This window comes from Numenius arquata, chromosome 4, assembly GCF_964106895.1.
Source record: "Numenius arquata chromosome 4, bNumArq3.hap1.1, whole genome shotgun sequence".
NCBI lineage: Eukaryota > Metazoa > Chordata > Aves > Charadriiformes > Scolopacidae > Numenius > Numenius arquata.
This window is the reverse complement of record NC_133579.1, coordinates 18,452,822-18,469,477: the sequence shown is the minus strand read 5'-3', so window position 1 is coordinate 18,469,477 and position 16,656 is coordinate 18,452,822. Positions and strand designations below refer to the sequence as shown.

The 16,656-nt window shown below is 39.3% G+C and overlaps 1 protein-coding gene across 2 annotated transcripts in view; it reads right to left on the bottom strand.

Moving 5' to 3' along the window:
* Positions 1-16,656, bottom strand: part of ZNF521 (zinc finger protein 521) — a 232,158-nt gene that overhangs the window by 114,303 nt on the left and 101,199 nt on the right. The window contains exon 7 of one of the 2 annotated variants that reach the window (XM_074146354.1): positions 4,237-4,321. In XM_074146354.1, the coding sequence (XP_074002455.1) occupies positions 4,237-4,321 (85 nt within the window). The remainder of the gene's footprint in view (positions 1-4,236; positions 4,322-16,656) is intronic. The other variant, XM_074146355.1, reaches the window with a different exon arrangement.

The following is a 16,656-nucleotide window of genomic DNA, read 5'->3' as shown; positions in this document are numbered from 1 at the left end:
CCTCCTTTCCCGTTCAAAAGCTGAGAAATAATTTTTTTCAATACACACACAACAAATTTCAATACACATACCGACAAACATGTTTTCCTTTGGCAAACATCCTCACGATTATCCAAACAAAAGTACATGCTTACATCTAGATCCAAAATAATGCCTAAACAGAGGGCCTATTTAAAAAAGCCCACGGTTTGTCTCACTTTCTGTCCGTTGGCAACCCCTAGCCTAAGCTTGGATCAGCGTGTAGTTTAAGCAAACACAGGCGTTTCTTGATGAAGCACGGTGTCTGGAAATGTGCGGACAGATCTGGCAGTCAGAACTCTTGAACTTTCACTCACTTAACGCAAGCAAGGAATTCCACTTCTTCGCCTCTTTGTCCTCATGTATTCAATGGAAAAGGCTTATTTTATTGCCTTGTCCCATCACAAAGACGTTGGGAAGATTCAATTAAAGGCTGCAGAACTGTTTTAAAATGAGAAGTTCTAGAAGTAATGAACATGTAGTTACCAAGGAAAGTCATCCCTATGACAACTTTTTAATATATAACTTGTATAATAACGAATGTAAATTGTATTGTTGTCAAAGATACTTAAGGTTACACTTCACTGGGTCATCTGCAGATTTTATTTTCCATTAGGTGGCATAATCCCTCTTGTTGAATTGATTGAAACGTATAATAAAATCTGTAAAAACACTATATACCCTCCTAACAAAGAAGAGTAAGAGGCTTTTCAAACAGCCTCTAATCCCCCTTCCCCTGCTAAATGTCTAGTTGAGATTATATTTGATTAGACAAAAACACACACATACACACAACCTAAAAATACCTACCCTCAGCGGAGCTATTCTAGCCAACAAAGTAATTCCGGTTGCCTTATTTAAAAGTCTAAGTTTCACACTGGGGCTTTATAAATATATCTTTGCCTCAGTGACCTTCCATAACGCAACTTCTCTCTGTGGATGCTAGCAACGTGAACTCAGTTTACATCCCGGGATTGTGTCTAAGGGGCACAGTGTTTAGATGGGACACTATCAACTTTTCTAGCCTCTCAAACTGCTAAAAAGATGGTGAATAGCAACTGTTTCCCTCAGCTGGCTGAGCACATATCTCTATCAGTGGTTCTCACCCATTTCTGAGTGGAGTTTGGCAGATGATTTTTTGCCTTCTTGTTTGTCCCTTGTCCAGCTGCCTCCCATTTTCTCTTTTCCCTGAATGATGAATACAGAGTCCTTCAGGTAAGAAGACACTGCATCCATCAATAACTGCAACACAGGTAATGCTAACTTTTTACTATGAGAGGAAATAACAGTTCCTGACACTGTGTGATGATGTCTGTAAAAGGCATTTATGGCCCCTACATTTGATCTAGGGATTATCACACTGTTTGACTTTTAACGCCTGCCTTCCCAGATTACTGTCCCTCTCCTTCACATGTAAAGTCCTTCTTTTTTTCTCTCTCTCTTCCCAAAGCTTTCTCACTTTCCCTTCCCCAGAGGAGCAAAGACACTACAACTTGTTCTGCCAATCTCCTACTAGGAAAGCAGAGCAAGAAGACGTATTTCATCAGATACATGTAAACACGGGAGGGACCAAAGTGTTTGGGGAAACCATTTTTTTTTTGTTTGGTAAATGTGCTATGTCAACAAGTCAATATTCACTAAAGTGTTTCATCTAATATATTTTTCAATCTACATATTGATATGCACACAGATATCTTTGGGTATATATAAGGGTTATGTATTATATATATTCACACAAATGTATTTGCATGTTTTCAGCATTGTATATGAATACTATAAGCCTATCTACAGATGCACATAAACTAAGGCCAGTTTAAAATAGCTTGATGTCACGCCTTGAACCTTTCTCTCTAGACAGAATACGGTCTTGGAAAAAGGCCTGTGAACAATGATATAAATTAAAGGGGAGAGGGGAGAGTGAAATTAGAAAGATAGCTAAGGAAAAATCCAATTAGTGGTGAGAAGGCTAACAGAATTGGAGATCAGAAATTATTCTTCCCTGTGCTTCAATTCCGAGGTCACATTCAAAACTCTCCGGAACGTTGATATTCCTTTCACTCCACCCCAACACAAAATCCCCTTGCATTTGCTTAATCGAGGCTACGTTATTAGGAACTGCACTGTTAAGTCTGGCAGTGCAGATAAGAATCTTCCACTGAACACAGATTACCACAAGCATGACCGGCAAATCTCCCTGCATGTTTTCCAAGCTCCTTCTTTATTTCACCGGGAAGATTTTACATTAAGCACTTTTAAATCTGTGTCACTATGGTTATGTCATGAAGCAATATCATGCATGATTAGATACAACACAGACAAAACAATTAAATATTTTTTAAAAGATTCTTTCTCATTCAACCTCATCCAGCCTTTAGAAATAAAACACAGGCAGTCAATAGCTCAGTTTAAGAAAATTTCAGTCTTTTCAGATCTGCAAGCTGAAACTAGCTAACTGGGTTTCTGCTTTACTGTACTCTGCCCTCCTTTCTCTCCTCCCGTTCTGACCCTATACTAAAACTCATGTAAAAATAGAGGGGAAAAAAAAATATCTGAGTATTTAATGAAAGAAGTGGGCTCCTATTCTGAAAATGTGAGGTACTTCTGAAAATGTGGGTGGCAAGCAAACACACCACTCTGCCATTCCAGCATCACACCTTACCCACAGTGAGCACACTCCCTGTCACATTTCAGTATCACTATATATTACAATTAAGAATAAGTCAAACACTGGATTCAAAGAAAACAGCAGAAAAGGTGAGTTCTGTTGTTGGTAATAACCTGCTTTTAAATTCCACACTACTGACCCAGATTGAATACTGTGAAGCAGTTCAAATTATCTCCTCCCCAAAGACACAAAATATCAAAACTAAGGCTTAATCCAATGGGCAAATTGCTTTGCTCCTTTACAAAACCAGCTTGTCATTTGCGTTTATTAATTTTTATGAAAAGTATATAAAATGTTCATGCTCTAAATGTATTAAAACCTATTAATAAAGTGCCCAGAAAAATGGGCTATTAAGTTTTGGCAGGTAACCTTCTTTTACAGTGCAGCCAAATTACTAGTGCTTATGGAAGAAATCTGCATGTTACCTTGACAGAAAAAAAAACAAGCATCAAACTATTATTAAGTTATAAAATGAAAAAAAGCCAACCAAACAGCAAATTCTCTTCTGTTGGATATGTAATTACTGGCTTTTATACCATATCGTTTTGTCTGTGCTTTACATGCTTTTCTATTATTATAGCAAGAAAAACAGCTTAAAGGAAGCAGAAGTATAAAATCAATGGTATCTATCTCAGTCTTGAAAAGTGAAATTTGGAAAAGAGGCTAAAAACAAAATGAGACAACCCTGGCAATGTTATCTTATTAGCGGGCAAATGATGTGCTTGATAAATTTAATTGGCTGATAGAACTCTTAGTGCTATTACTGAGTGGTTACCAAACTGAAAACATTATGGGTAATCCTAGGGGAATAAACAAATAATAGGAAAGTATGAATATCAAAGAAAAAGCAGCTTTTGTTTTATTCCAATTTACAGCTGTAACAGCCTTGTAAACATCAAGCCAGGCTTGGATTCGGGAATCCTAAAAGACTTTTTTAAATGCTTGTACCTTAAAGAGCAGATTCCATTACTGAATACTTCAATTCCTTATTTTTTTTCAAATAAATTATAGCATTTAATTGTATACAGATACACTCAGGATTTTTTTCCAGACTGCTCAAACACAACAAACAATACTATTTTATGGCCATTTGAATTATTTATGTTTCCTAATGACAAAAACTCGCCAGTTTTGATTTTGATACCAAGGTGCTTGAGAAGTACACAGTAGTGTCATTACCGTAATAACTTCTGAAATTAAAACCTGTCTAAAACTCTACGGAAAGCTAACATCCAGTTCATTAACCATTCCTGTTAGTTTGTTTTCAATAATGCAAAAATGATTAGAAGTTTAATTTGCTAATCACCTGTGTTTTGACTGGCAGTGGATATATAATTCTCTGCAGAAGTCTAAACTAGCCCTTGCAGAAAATAAAATATGTTAATGCTTTATCAAGTCTAATAATATGAATAAAAAAATCAATCATGCCTAGGTTAATCATTGATGGATGCACAATTAATTTCTCCTTAACTCTGTTTAATTTTAGAGGCAATGAGGATCATGAGTAAGAGAAATGGCTATCCGTCTTTGAGAAGTTTTAGTGCTTCACTTACCAATCATGTGGTTTGCAACATGAACTTGGATATCCCATTCATTGTAGAAAACCATCTGACATTTGATGCACTGGTAGGTCTTCTTCTAAAGAAACAAGGGTAGATAAAATTTACTGAAACATACAATTGGAACCATTTCATTATAGCTCAAAATACTGAGTTCAAAGTGGTCATCAAAAGCTCTCCAGCAGTGTTTTCATTAAGGCTTAATTATTAATATTAAAAAATAACACTCTGCAGTTCTGTAGTACCTTTTATCTGAGTTTCCTGAAACTCTGTAGAGATTGGGTTTTTTCAGCTTCCTAACTCCATGGGCAGACCACTATTGCTAAAACACCAGCTTTACACTCATGGAAGGCAAAATGCAATGAGGATATGTGGGATGTGATCCAAACAACACTGAAATCAACGTGAATCCTGCACTTTATACCAATGGATTAGGCCCTCTACAGAACTGGGGAGAAGCCAGGAAGAGAATACAGAGGTCAGAAATGTGCTTCTCCCTCATTCTCAACTGGGCTGCTGAATCTCCTCTGCACCGTACATTTTTAAACGGTCCATCAGGTTGCCATCTTTCAAGGAGGGGAAAAACTCTGCTAGTCTGGACAAATGGTTACTATATCCAGGCAGTTGCTTCAATATTTATTGGCAAGCCTGTACTAAAACTGGGAAGACTGGCTGGCAACTAGCCAGGGAGCAATCCTTCTGGCCACATTAGATTGGGCCTGACTTACTTAAAAATCATGGTGTATACAGACCAAATTTCATTATAAACTAGGAAATGCATTACTCTGCTCTCTTTGGTTCACAGAAAAAAAAATTTTTCAAAATTTTTCTTTGGTGTCTTTCAAAAAAGACCTGCTATTTCACTTTTCTGTGAGGTATATGACCTGTCCAAGATATTTTAACATCCTAAGAATTTGACTGTACTTTCTCTTATTATTTTTCTTCACCTGAATTGGCCAGAGATTTGACATTGGAAAGCATTGCTTTAAAAGTGAAAACTAAGAGCATATTCAAAAGCAGATTTTGGTTTTTCATCCTAAGACTTAAAATCTGCAGTTATCCAGGCATCTAATGAGACAAGTCAGATTCATAAAATTATTCAACTGCATAATTGTAGTATCAAGGACTCAAGTCCTAAGGTAACAGTCCTGGAGAGCTCAACTGTTGTTTTGAAGATGCAATGAAGGCAAGGTAAGCCCTGAACTGCCACATCAAGGCAGTAACTCAAGAGACATGTATCTTTCTGTACAGCCACAGGCACCTTGCCTACATCAGCAAAAAGAAAAAAAAAAAAGAAAAGAAAAACATATATTTTTTAAAGAATGTAAAGACACAAAAAGCTGGCACAAATGTAGTAAATGGCAGATTTCATATGCATTAGTTGGGGAAGAAATAGAGTTCACCAGATAATGTGCATCAAAAATACAGCCTGTCTTGTATATATCTAACATCTGAAGGGTGTTATGCAGCTAATATTATAGATTATATTTAATATATATATTTTTTTGAAATACATATACATATTCCCCAACTCTAAACGTTATTAAAGACTTGCTGGATTTTTTATCAGCATCTAAAGTTAGATGCCCTGTCCCAGACACATAAAGTGCCCATCCATTAAGTATCCTTCCACTTCAAGCCTGTAGGCAGGACTATAAAGACTTTTAAAACATATGTCATTTTGTCTTACCAACTTAACTGAAAAATTAGTGACTAATCAAAGTCACCTCTGAAATTAAGTGTTCCTGTGGGGTCCCCTTTACCAATCTCCCATTGCTTCTCATACACAGAGGCTATTTTAATTTTCTTGATGACAACAACAAAATGTGCTGCATTGCTTCACGGTGGAAACAATCATAAGCCCTTTTTGCCATTTTTCATTAAATCAACTTTAGTTTTCTGAAATGTAACCAAGTTTAATCCTGATGACAAACAAAATCAATGGGCAACCAGAAAACAAATCTGCTTTGACTTAGTTTTACAGTTATGATTTGTAAAACCTGCTGTTTTAAAAGATACACCACTTTTTCTCTTTTCTGTTGTTGTGACAATACCAGTAACGGTAGAAATTCAGATTCAGTCTAAGGATTTTCTATTATATGTTGGCAAATTTAACCTTACTGCACTACATCTAGATCTATCAAAGACCTCTAAATAATGACAGTCACAATCAATGATTTATTATGCTAAGCTCTTTACAAGATGCTTTTTGATGCTGACATATAGAACAACAATATTGCATAAATAACAATCACTCTCCCTTTTTTTAAAACATTGTTTCCCTTTAGAACTAGTTAGAAAATATTTCTTACTCCCTGATGACTGGCACTATATATTGTTTATTAGCATACCCCTAGCATTATTCCTGATATGTGACTTTGTTCAAAAACAAAGAAACATAAACTTAATGGCTGGTCTTTTCTCTTGTTAGCGCAGCAACGCAGAGTGCATGTCAAGAATTGTCGGCAAAATTATGACTGATGTACATAACGACAACACATACAAAGGTTGGGGTTTTTTTGAAGTCTAATGCCAAAAAAATAGTCATTTGACAACAACAAAAAAATAATAATTTACTAGCTCTTACTAGCCTCTTCAAAACGATCTGACATATTTGCAGAATCACACACAGAGGTTTTCTTTTTATCATGAAGGGAAGAATGTTTTTGTGACTGCTGCTTGATCAAACACTAGTTCCTTTTTGTTTCCAAACATATTCTAAAACGTTGACATCAACTTTTATTAGCTCAACACACACTCATCTCAAAAGCGTCTAAACTTGTGCATGGTTAAGTTCTTATTTTAAAAGCAAACTCAGTAAACTCCATTTACTCTTAGATTTGCAAATGATCAAACCCAGTCATTTTCACACCACGCTGAACAAAAACCACACACTTATTTCCATATGTTTCACATTCTAAAGAAGTCCTTTTTCACTGCAAGTTACATCTTAGTCTCAGAAGTGTTGTCAGAACCACGGGACTTGTAACTGCGCACAGGAGCTCCTAGGTCCTGATGTGCTTCATGGATGGTCCCAGTCCCTTACGAGGGTGACATCTTTGAGGAGACCCAGCCCCTCCTAACTCTGTGTTCCCACAAAGGGGAAATATGGGGGAATAAGACAGAAATGAGCCCCGGGGTACTGCAGTTCCATGTCCCTTGGCTGGATAGCCGGGGAAGAAGCTCGCAGTACTTGTGTAGCACAGCACAGAAGAAAAATTGGGTTGTGGCTCAAAGATGTATTTGAATCTCTCTTGAGTGTCTCCAGCCCTTTGCGATATAAGATGGCTCCACAGAGGAGGAAGCATGGGGCCGTGACAGCCAACCTTGCCTTGCCGCAGCCGCAGCCGTTTGCAGTGAGGAACACCGGCTGAGCTCCATGCCCTTCTGCCCGAGTCACCTGTGCCTACGGAGGACGTGGCAGGACAGAGCAGGCACCCAGGCTGTGCTGCTCCAGCCCATAGCCCAGGGCATATCAGCTCCACACAATGATGAAGGGTCGATAGCTGAGGACACTTACGCCCTAACCTGCCACCACCACATTTGCCAGAGGACACTGTCAGCCTCCCGTGAGAGACAGAAGCATGACAATATTCTCATTCTCCCCTCCAAACACAAAAACAAACTGATGCACATTTCTTTCTACAGAGTAATTTCATATCAGCAAAGGTGGGCCACAGAAGACCCTTACTAGTGCTTTTCCATATGGACTCAGACAGGACCAGTACAGTATCTGGAGAAGCCGTACTGCACTCTGGACTGTGCCTTGTTGCAAAACTTCCAAAGATTTGTTCCAGAGGAGAGCAACACATACATTATCAGATGGGATTAAGAAAGTGGTTTAACTTTTTCCTTTTATTTCTTGTATTATTGTGGCCTCATCTTTTCAGAAAAACTCTTCAATAAACAAACCCATAATCCTTCACTAACCCCATGAAGAACCTAAGTGCCAATTTGTCTCCTACATGCTGAGCGTAAATCTGAGGCCCAAGTCATTCCTGGGGCCATTCAAAATTGCCATAGAAGAGCAACTCCTTGAACAAGGTGTCTCACAAGAGCACTGGGCAATCTGGTTGCCTCTTGCATTCCTATTCACTTGCATTCCTGTTTTCAGAACCAATTTAAAGTCTCCCGGCATGCAAAGCTTCGCTGTGACTACATTTAATGAGCTTTGCATTGGGCCTTCAATCCATGCAGAACATATGCATGTGTCTCTCTAACCTTTTGAATAATTAATGTCACCTAGACCTTTAATTATTGTCCTGATCCTCACTTGTCACTTTGCAGTTTTCAGAATTTCCTTTCTATAAAGGTGCCCAAAGTGCTCATGTCATGTCAAATGAGGCTTTGCTGCTTTTATAAACGGCCCAAGAATATGGTATTTCAATTGGTACTTCAGTTCTGTGTCCAGAATTTTATTTGCTTTAATAAACAAAGTAAAACAACTTTACTGGAGGATTTACAGTTCTATTCAGAAGTGTTTCAGAAGTATGCAGAAAATCCTTCTATGTAGCCTTCTGTGCCCTGTGACTGTCTGAGGTATCCATACATTCTTCTTTTTCCGTTCCCTATCCTCATTATATTAGTTGAAAATGAACTGCATATGCTACTTATCTGCCCACGCTCCACCTCCTTGTCAAAGTCATTCAGAATTTTATGACCTGCCTATTTTGTTCTGACATTTCTCGGGTTTTGTACTATCAGGGAATTTCATTACCTTACTACTTATTCTTTCCTCCAGACTACTGATATGCTGCATAAATTCAACAAAATTGGTGCAAATAAGGATTCTTTCCATTACTGACAACACTCCAACCTAACCTGCTTCAATTCACAAGACTCCTATGCTTTCCATACCCAAGTTAGTGTTTCTTTTCTTTTTTAATCAAACAAAGTATCTCTCCCTATGCCATACTTACTCACCTAACAGATTAGTCTTTTGTGCTATTCCGTTTCAAAAGCTTTCCTAAAATCCTGGTAAATCATGTTTATAGGCTTCTCTGTCAGCACTTGTGGCTACTCTCTCAAAATACCCTTTATTGAAAATTTTAAGCATGATCCTCCCTCTGTGAATCTTTGCCCTCTATCCTTCATTAAATCCAAACTTTCTAGGTGTTCCTCCCTGTTTAAATCAAGCTCACAAACCAGTGATTTCATGCATAATCCTTACATCCTCTGTTAAATGTCTGTTTAGCAGCCTTTTCCCAGGCTGTTGATCTCTCTTCTTAAAAGTCTGCAAATTTATCTGCTTAATGTTTCCTTTCATCTTTAGCTCCTTTCTCTGAGAAATTTGGGATGGATATTTTTCCATGTTCGTAAGTCACTTTTTATATACTATATTCCATTGTATTACACCTAATCCATACCTCATTCTTCTCCATGGGGAGGATATGCCACAAGCTCCAAGACAAAGCATTTTTTCAACAGTACTGGTTTCCTTGATTACATATACCATTTCTCGATCTCCTGTATGCCCTTTTCCCCTATATGAAATAACCAAAAATATGTCTTATATCTTCTAATGCACCGTGTCTACAGTCTCTCAGGCTCGCAGGCATCCCTAGTTTATTCCTTTCTTGCATGCACTACCAAAAATGGCTTTGACCTGTACCTGTTACCCTACCGATCACCTCCTGTTTACACCTAGGTACATGATTTACCCTTGTCACACCACTAAAGGGGACTTTCAAGGCTTTTCCCCCTCTGTTTCAGCACAGACCGAGGGTATGGATCAATGAGACTACTGAGACTACCTGCTGCTGCCAAAAGAGAGTGATGCCACACCTCCCACATCCTCTAATTCCCCTCTCCCAGACCAATCGTTCACTCACAGCTTCCCTCACATTAAATCCAGGGTGGGGCTAATTCAACCTGATAAACCAACAGAAAGGTAACCTGACAAGAGAAAGTGAATAGCTTCCAAGAAATCATATGCAAAACCAAGTCAAAACTTGCACAGTAACTACAGCAACTTCCCAGTGCTAACACCTAATGCTGCCAGCTGATTTTTTACATCATTATTTTATTAAGAGTTAGCAGTGTGCTCAGCCCTGCATGAGGCACAAGAGCAACCACGGTCCCAGCTTATTTATCCATTTAGCCATTTTTCATCATAGCTCAGATTATTTTTGACAGTACCTTAATTGAGGATTTCTTTTCTATCTTCCTGGATGCTTATTTTGTCAACCTTAAGCTCTTAAAAAACTAAGCATATGTTAGCCAGTTTCACTGCATAGTTAGCTATTTATCTTGCTTATGGGGCACTGTCATCTTGCATTTTTTTTGAACTGACTAATTGCTAACTCTTCTCATTGCTCACACAACACCCTTTAATTAGTATTTCCTGATTGCTTTTAAAAACATGTTCATAATGATTTTATGGGGATTTTCCTGTTCTTCTGCTTTTGTTTAGCAGGGTCTTAAGTATAACGGGGTCTGAGTGTACATGTCTAGAAAAAGAATACAATCGATTCCATAAGGTAAGCAAAACGAAAAATGGAGAAAACCATTTTTTTCTAATTCTTTTCATTACAATAACTTATTGCTTTAATACACAAAATGCATTGAATCAGAAACACATACGTTCATTCCAGCAGTCCTTCCTTCTCTACTCTGCTTGAAGTCTGGTCTGCTGTTCTGTCTTTCACCTTTACATTCTGGATTCTGCGTTTAATCACGTCTGTCTTCAATGCCTCTTACTTACAAACCTTTCCTTCCCTTGGCTGATGAAGAGCATTAGCTTGCAACATCTCACATCCCCGCACAGAAAGAACGACATCTTGCAACATTTAAAAATTGCACCTCTTCCCTTTGAGCTCTCTAACCCTTTAAGTCTCTCTAGGTCTTTGAAACTCAGTACTGAAGTGAGGTACCTGTCAGAAAAGTGACTCTAAAACCTGGCAGCATGTGGCTGTATATTTATTTTCTCTCACTTACTTCATATCAGGTTTACATAGTTTATGAGTACAAACAGCTTGAAGTCCTGTGAATTTGATTTAGGATCTGAAAAACAAATATGCTTCTTTCTGTTCTTCTGTCCTAGGGCCTGATCCTGGGTGAGGCTGAGCCTCTGGGCACTGCAAGCGTATGTGTTGAGCAGCGCTCAGGAACCCGATGCTGACTACGTCAGCGACCGAACTTTCTGTCAGCATCCCCACCTCTTTCTGTCTCCTTACATTGCACTTAAAATCAAAGGCTGCCCACCTGAGACCCTCTGAAGCCAGAGAGCTGCTAGCCCATCATGAGGCATCCTCACGTTCAGGCTCTCAGTATCAGAGCAGCTGTGTGGCTATGGGCATTAAGGAGAAACTACGATCAAGACTGCACTGATAATTCTGCAGATGATGCGGCATCAAAGCACAGACAGCAGAGAATGACTTGGCAGGCCTGAGATGCAAAAAGCTGATATTCTGAGTAAGCTGATAGACTTTTTTCTTTTTGAAGTTGCTTTTTTCCTTTGTTTTAAAAAAGGCATACTGAGACAGACTGTCATTCAATAAAGCCACTACTTTCTTCACCAACAATCAGCAACAGATGTAGCCCAATAAAATTAATAGTTTGCAAGTACGCACAAGAGAATACTCTTTTGTCTCTTTTCTCCATCACAAATTTTGTAAAAGCTCTCTGCATTTTAACAGAAAGGCAAAATCAGGAGCTTTTTATCGACCTTATTTTGTTTGACTTAAACACTAAAGCCACTTTTCTCCCACACTATGGAAAATTAATGCTGATTAATTTCACTTTGTGAAGTGTGAGTCTGGACCCTCCCCCTGCCCTTAATTGTCCACTTTCAACTCAACCTTTATTCCTGCAGAATTCTGGGCTATTACTTACCAAGATAATTTAATCCTACAGAATAGAACTTGTGCTCAAAAATATGCAACATTAATATTAATGTACAAACAGAAATATATTACTCATACATAATATATAAGAAATTAATTTTCATTGAAGTATCAGGAGAAGGATTAAACCCCTTAGATCCTTCTCGTGCAATTAGCTCTGCACTTGGGGAAGTCAATGGGACTTCACAAATGAAGGCTTCACATGATAACACTGGCAAGACTGGGGTTTTACAAAGGCTTGCCTACACTACGAAATATGCTACAAACAGAGTTCTACAATCGCACTGTTGTAATTATAGTACTACCCTGTACGGACACTATTAGGCAACATCAATGTTAACGAATATACTAGTAGCATCTGAGCTGGCACACAGCTGCTGACATTGCAATGATGCTTGACTGTGTGCCCAGTTGGAAAAACCTCCGCTGGGGCAGCACAGCTGCCCAAGGAAGTGGTGTACCAGCAAAACAAGCACTCTGCTGAGCCAGTCTCCAACGCTATCCACAATGATTTGTGTCTGGCCGTTTTTTCCTGTGAAGACACACTTGCTTTCCTCCCAGGGAATTAAGGGAACTTCCCAGAATTCCCTCTGTCCCATTTCATAATCTTTTACTTTCACATTACTTTTTAAAATTCCAGCAGTTCCTCTCAGGTACATCCTGTAATAAGCTCATTTCTTTCTGCATGGGCCTTCAGTCTACCATCTCCCTATCAGAAAAAAAGAGATTGCAGAATTTGTTTCATAAGCAGAATGTCATACTTCTAGGTTTGCAGGATTTCAACCACCCTCACATGGACTGCCAGCTGTGAAGTAGGGAACATAAGAAAACTGAGGAGCTGTGGTTAAGACAGATGGTTTAGACGAATCATCAGGTGATGAAGACATTCCCTGACTAGGCCTACAAAAGAAGCACCAAGCAGCAGAACAGGATCAACTCCAAGCTGGCTACTGTCAGTGATGGTTGCAAGGTTTTCATATGCAGACAGCCACGTTCCTAGAGTTTGGCACTGAACCTATTCCAGCCATCAGAGCAGAAACCAAAGAGAGGACTGTTGAAGCAGTGGGAAAACACGTATGAAAGGAAATCTGGAAGCTTGGGGTCTCAGATCATTCTTTCTTCGTGAGCCACCCCATTTTCTATCGGAAAATGTAGAGAGGAAGAGGTGGCCTTTCAGACACGAAAAGCCATTAGGTGTGCCTTTTAGTACAGAATGTTGAATCTGGGTAACAGGTAAGAAACAGAGGAAGTCCATTCCACATAGGATACCAAAACTGTGGAAGCATGATTGAAGGGGACAATCTCTCCTACCTCCTACCCTGTTTTTGTGTACACAAGCAGCAACTTTTAAATGGATGTATCTGTAAGTGGCTGAATTTTTAAGTCACTCTTCAGAGACATTTCACAGGCATCACAAAATGATCAGTGAATGCATGTGAGGTTTTAATCTTCACGAATTCAGGCCTCAAACAAAAACTTCAGGCAGGGACTGTTTTCCCAGATTTGCACATTGTTACTGGTAGGACTGTACTAAGATGCTCAGTATCAGGAGAGGCCCCACCCTTTTTCCTCTGACTTATGAAGCCATATACTAGCAACAAAGGTTTAACCACTAAGGAAGGACAGAATAACATCAACGTACAACTGGTTAGTAGGCCCAAAGGATGGTGGAAACCACAGAATGGTTACTGGGGAGTCATCTGGTCCAGCCCCCCTGCTCAAGCAGGGCTACCTACAGCCAGTTGCTCAGGACCATGTCCAGATGGCTTGTGAATATCTTAAAAGATACATGACCTCTCTTGGCAACCTGTGACAGTGCTCAGTCACCCTCATAGTAAAAGTGTTTCCTGATGTTCAGAGGGAACATCCTGTGTTTCAATTGGTGCCAACTGCCTCTTGTCCTGAAACGTCCCATGGAGAGGACGGATGTTAGCAGGAGACACATTTCTGCTGTCATATCTACAGGTTGTATTTTATACAATAAATTGTGCATACAATGCAGTAAATGGAATAAATGAAAGATGGGTTTGGCAGAAGGAAAAAGTATCTAAGGTTTTTAAATAAAACAGGCATAAGATCAATTACCAGCCATCACAGAGCTATGGGAGGTCAAAGAAGAGGACTCTTCAACGAGATGCTATATATCAGGTGGTTCATTTATGTTCGTTTTGTACAACTTTGTGAAACAAGCAGAAACAAGCACATCCATTTTAAATTAATGGTTAGCCCGTTTTATTTCCCTGATATCAGAGTAGCAAATTCAGGTGTTATGAGACAAATACTACACATATTATATATAACAACTTTATTAAGCAGTGATAAAAAACACTTCTTAAAACAATTACAGTCACGTAAGCAGTTGGTCTGTGAGCACCACAAAGAACAGACCATGGTTTCTTATAACTTCATTTCTTGTGTCTGATTGACTTCTGCATAAAAACCAGGTATGAACTTCAGTTAATTCCATCTTCCTGGTTTGGATCTCTAAAAGGCCTCTTTCCTGTCTGGATTCTATCATCTGCTGGGTCATCTCTCTTCCCAAACGTTGTAAAAACTTTATAGGCTTTGAGATTCCTATTCATCAATGATCTTTATCTTGAAATTGGCCAAAAGTTGTCCAAAAGTAAGAGGGGGAAGAGGGAGAACTCTCTAGAGGTATGCAAACCAGCAGACAAAAAGAGACATGCCATGATTTCCCATGTCTTGTTACTCAAGATAATCAGGTTAGAAAACCAGGGGAAATTTCTTGTTCTTTCTACCCAATTCTGAGGTTTCCACTGGAACTGTGCAGAAGAGAAATTGTGGCATGCTACCCAGGTCACTTGGCTGGCAGATACATGGAAAAGCCCCATGAGGACAGCGGGCTGCACAGCTGACCTGTTGGAGCATACATCTCAGGATGTTTTGTCTCATAAAGCTTTGTTAAATCTACATTTGCCCTCTCTAGAGATGCTTAAGTTCTTCATCCACATTCTTGTGTCCCTCTCCAGTTCTTCTGCCTTTCTTCAAGCAGGCATTCCCCCCGACTGCATTGTTTCATAGAAATCTTGGTTTAGTGCTCTTGAAAAATTTGGAGAACACACTATCCTTTCTTTCTCTCATGCAAAGTTTTCCACAGGTGTGAAGAAGGCGCCTCTCCAAATTCCCCATCTGAAGCCTCTGACAAATAACAAGACAGACAAACCGTATTAGATTTTAATGATCAGTGTACAGGAAACTAAGAAAACTCGCTACAATTATCCCTCTTCCTTCCGTTCAGCAGCTTCCAGCCAACAGATGGGGATTTCACAGACTGACTTCACGGTGTGTGTGAAAAGGTAGGAAGTTTGCTGCTTAACTTTGGAAGGATTTACAGCAAAAAGGTAATAAATAACACCATCCTTGTTAAATTCAGAGAGGATTCTGTCTGATAGCTCACCACTGAAAGTGTAAAGACAAACAAAAGAGAAATGCTTAAGCCTGTATGGTGTCAGCCACTCCATGGCAGAAGTACTACCAGAAATTAGAGCGTAGTGTCGGTGAAGGTGGCCTACTGTGGCAAGAAAAACAGGGTAGCCCTTCCTAAAACTATATATGGTCACATCTTAAATAATACTTTCCCGAAAACAATGTCAAAACGATTCAAGAAAAATGGTATTTTTAGTGAGCTCATTCTGAAACTCCAGACGCAGAAAATATGTTTGCCACAGATTAGTTCCTCAAACTATTTCAAAGCCAAATCTTTGTGCCAGCAACAAACCTTCTTTACCTTTTTCTGTCCCTGGATCCAAAATCCACCATGAAAATCACTTGTTCTGGGCCTGGATTCACTGACAGGAAACCCAAGGCACTACTTCGTACGTTTACATTACAAGTTTATGTGCTTATTCATAAAAATCCTGTAGTCAGAATGAACAGCTTGGATTGCTGATGAGGAGGATTATTTTAATTTCTTTATGTATTTCAATTAAATGCATGAGTATTGATTTCAGTGCATTTTTTTCAGTTAAAAAGCACAGTGATTTATATTGCTAAAATGCTATTGCCTGCCCTGCCAAAAGCATGCATCTGGGAACATTTCTGGGTTGCTCACAGTCTTTTCTCTCTTCTTTCTGCCTCTGACTGCCAGTGCATGCTGTTGAAACAAACCAGCTACTTCAAAAGGCAGTTCCTGTTTTCTGTCTTTGTGAGTCTGGCAGTGTTTTGAGAAGGGGGGAGGAATAGTAAGAGAAGGTAGATTCAGAGCCAATGAATAAAGAGAAAAAAAATGCAATGATAAAACAGTACACCTACCTGAGCTCCATTCTTTCTCCCAGGGTGATACCATTTCTAGATTCATCTGAGGTCGGACAGGTTGAGTTTCAAGGAGCCACCAGCTCTCCGCAGTATCTGAATCTTGTGACCTCATCTCCACAAGCTCATTGTCAGCCTGCACTTTCACGGCTCCTTCAGAATGGTGCTGTGATGTGCCCAGTGTCCCCTGCTGTGACATGCCCATCCTGGCATACAGCTCTGCACAACCATAACAGGTCAGAAGAGCAGCCCCACGTGCACACATTCTGTTCTTCAGCTGGTGTGACAGTTGCTAGTT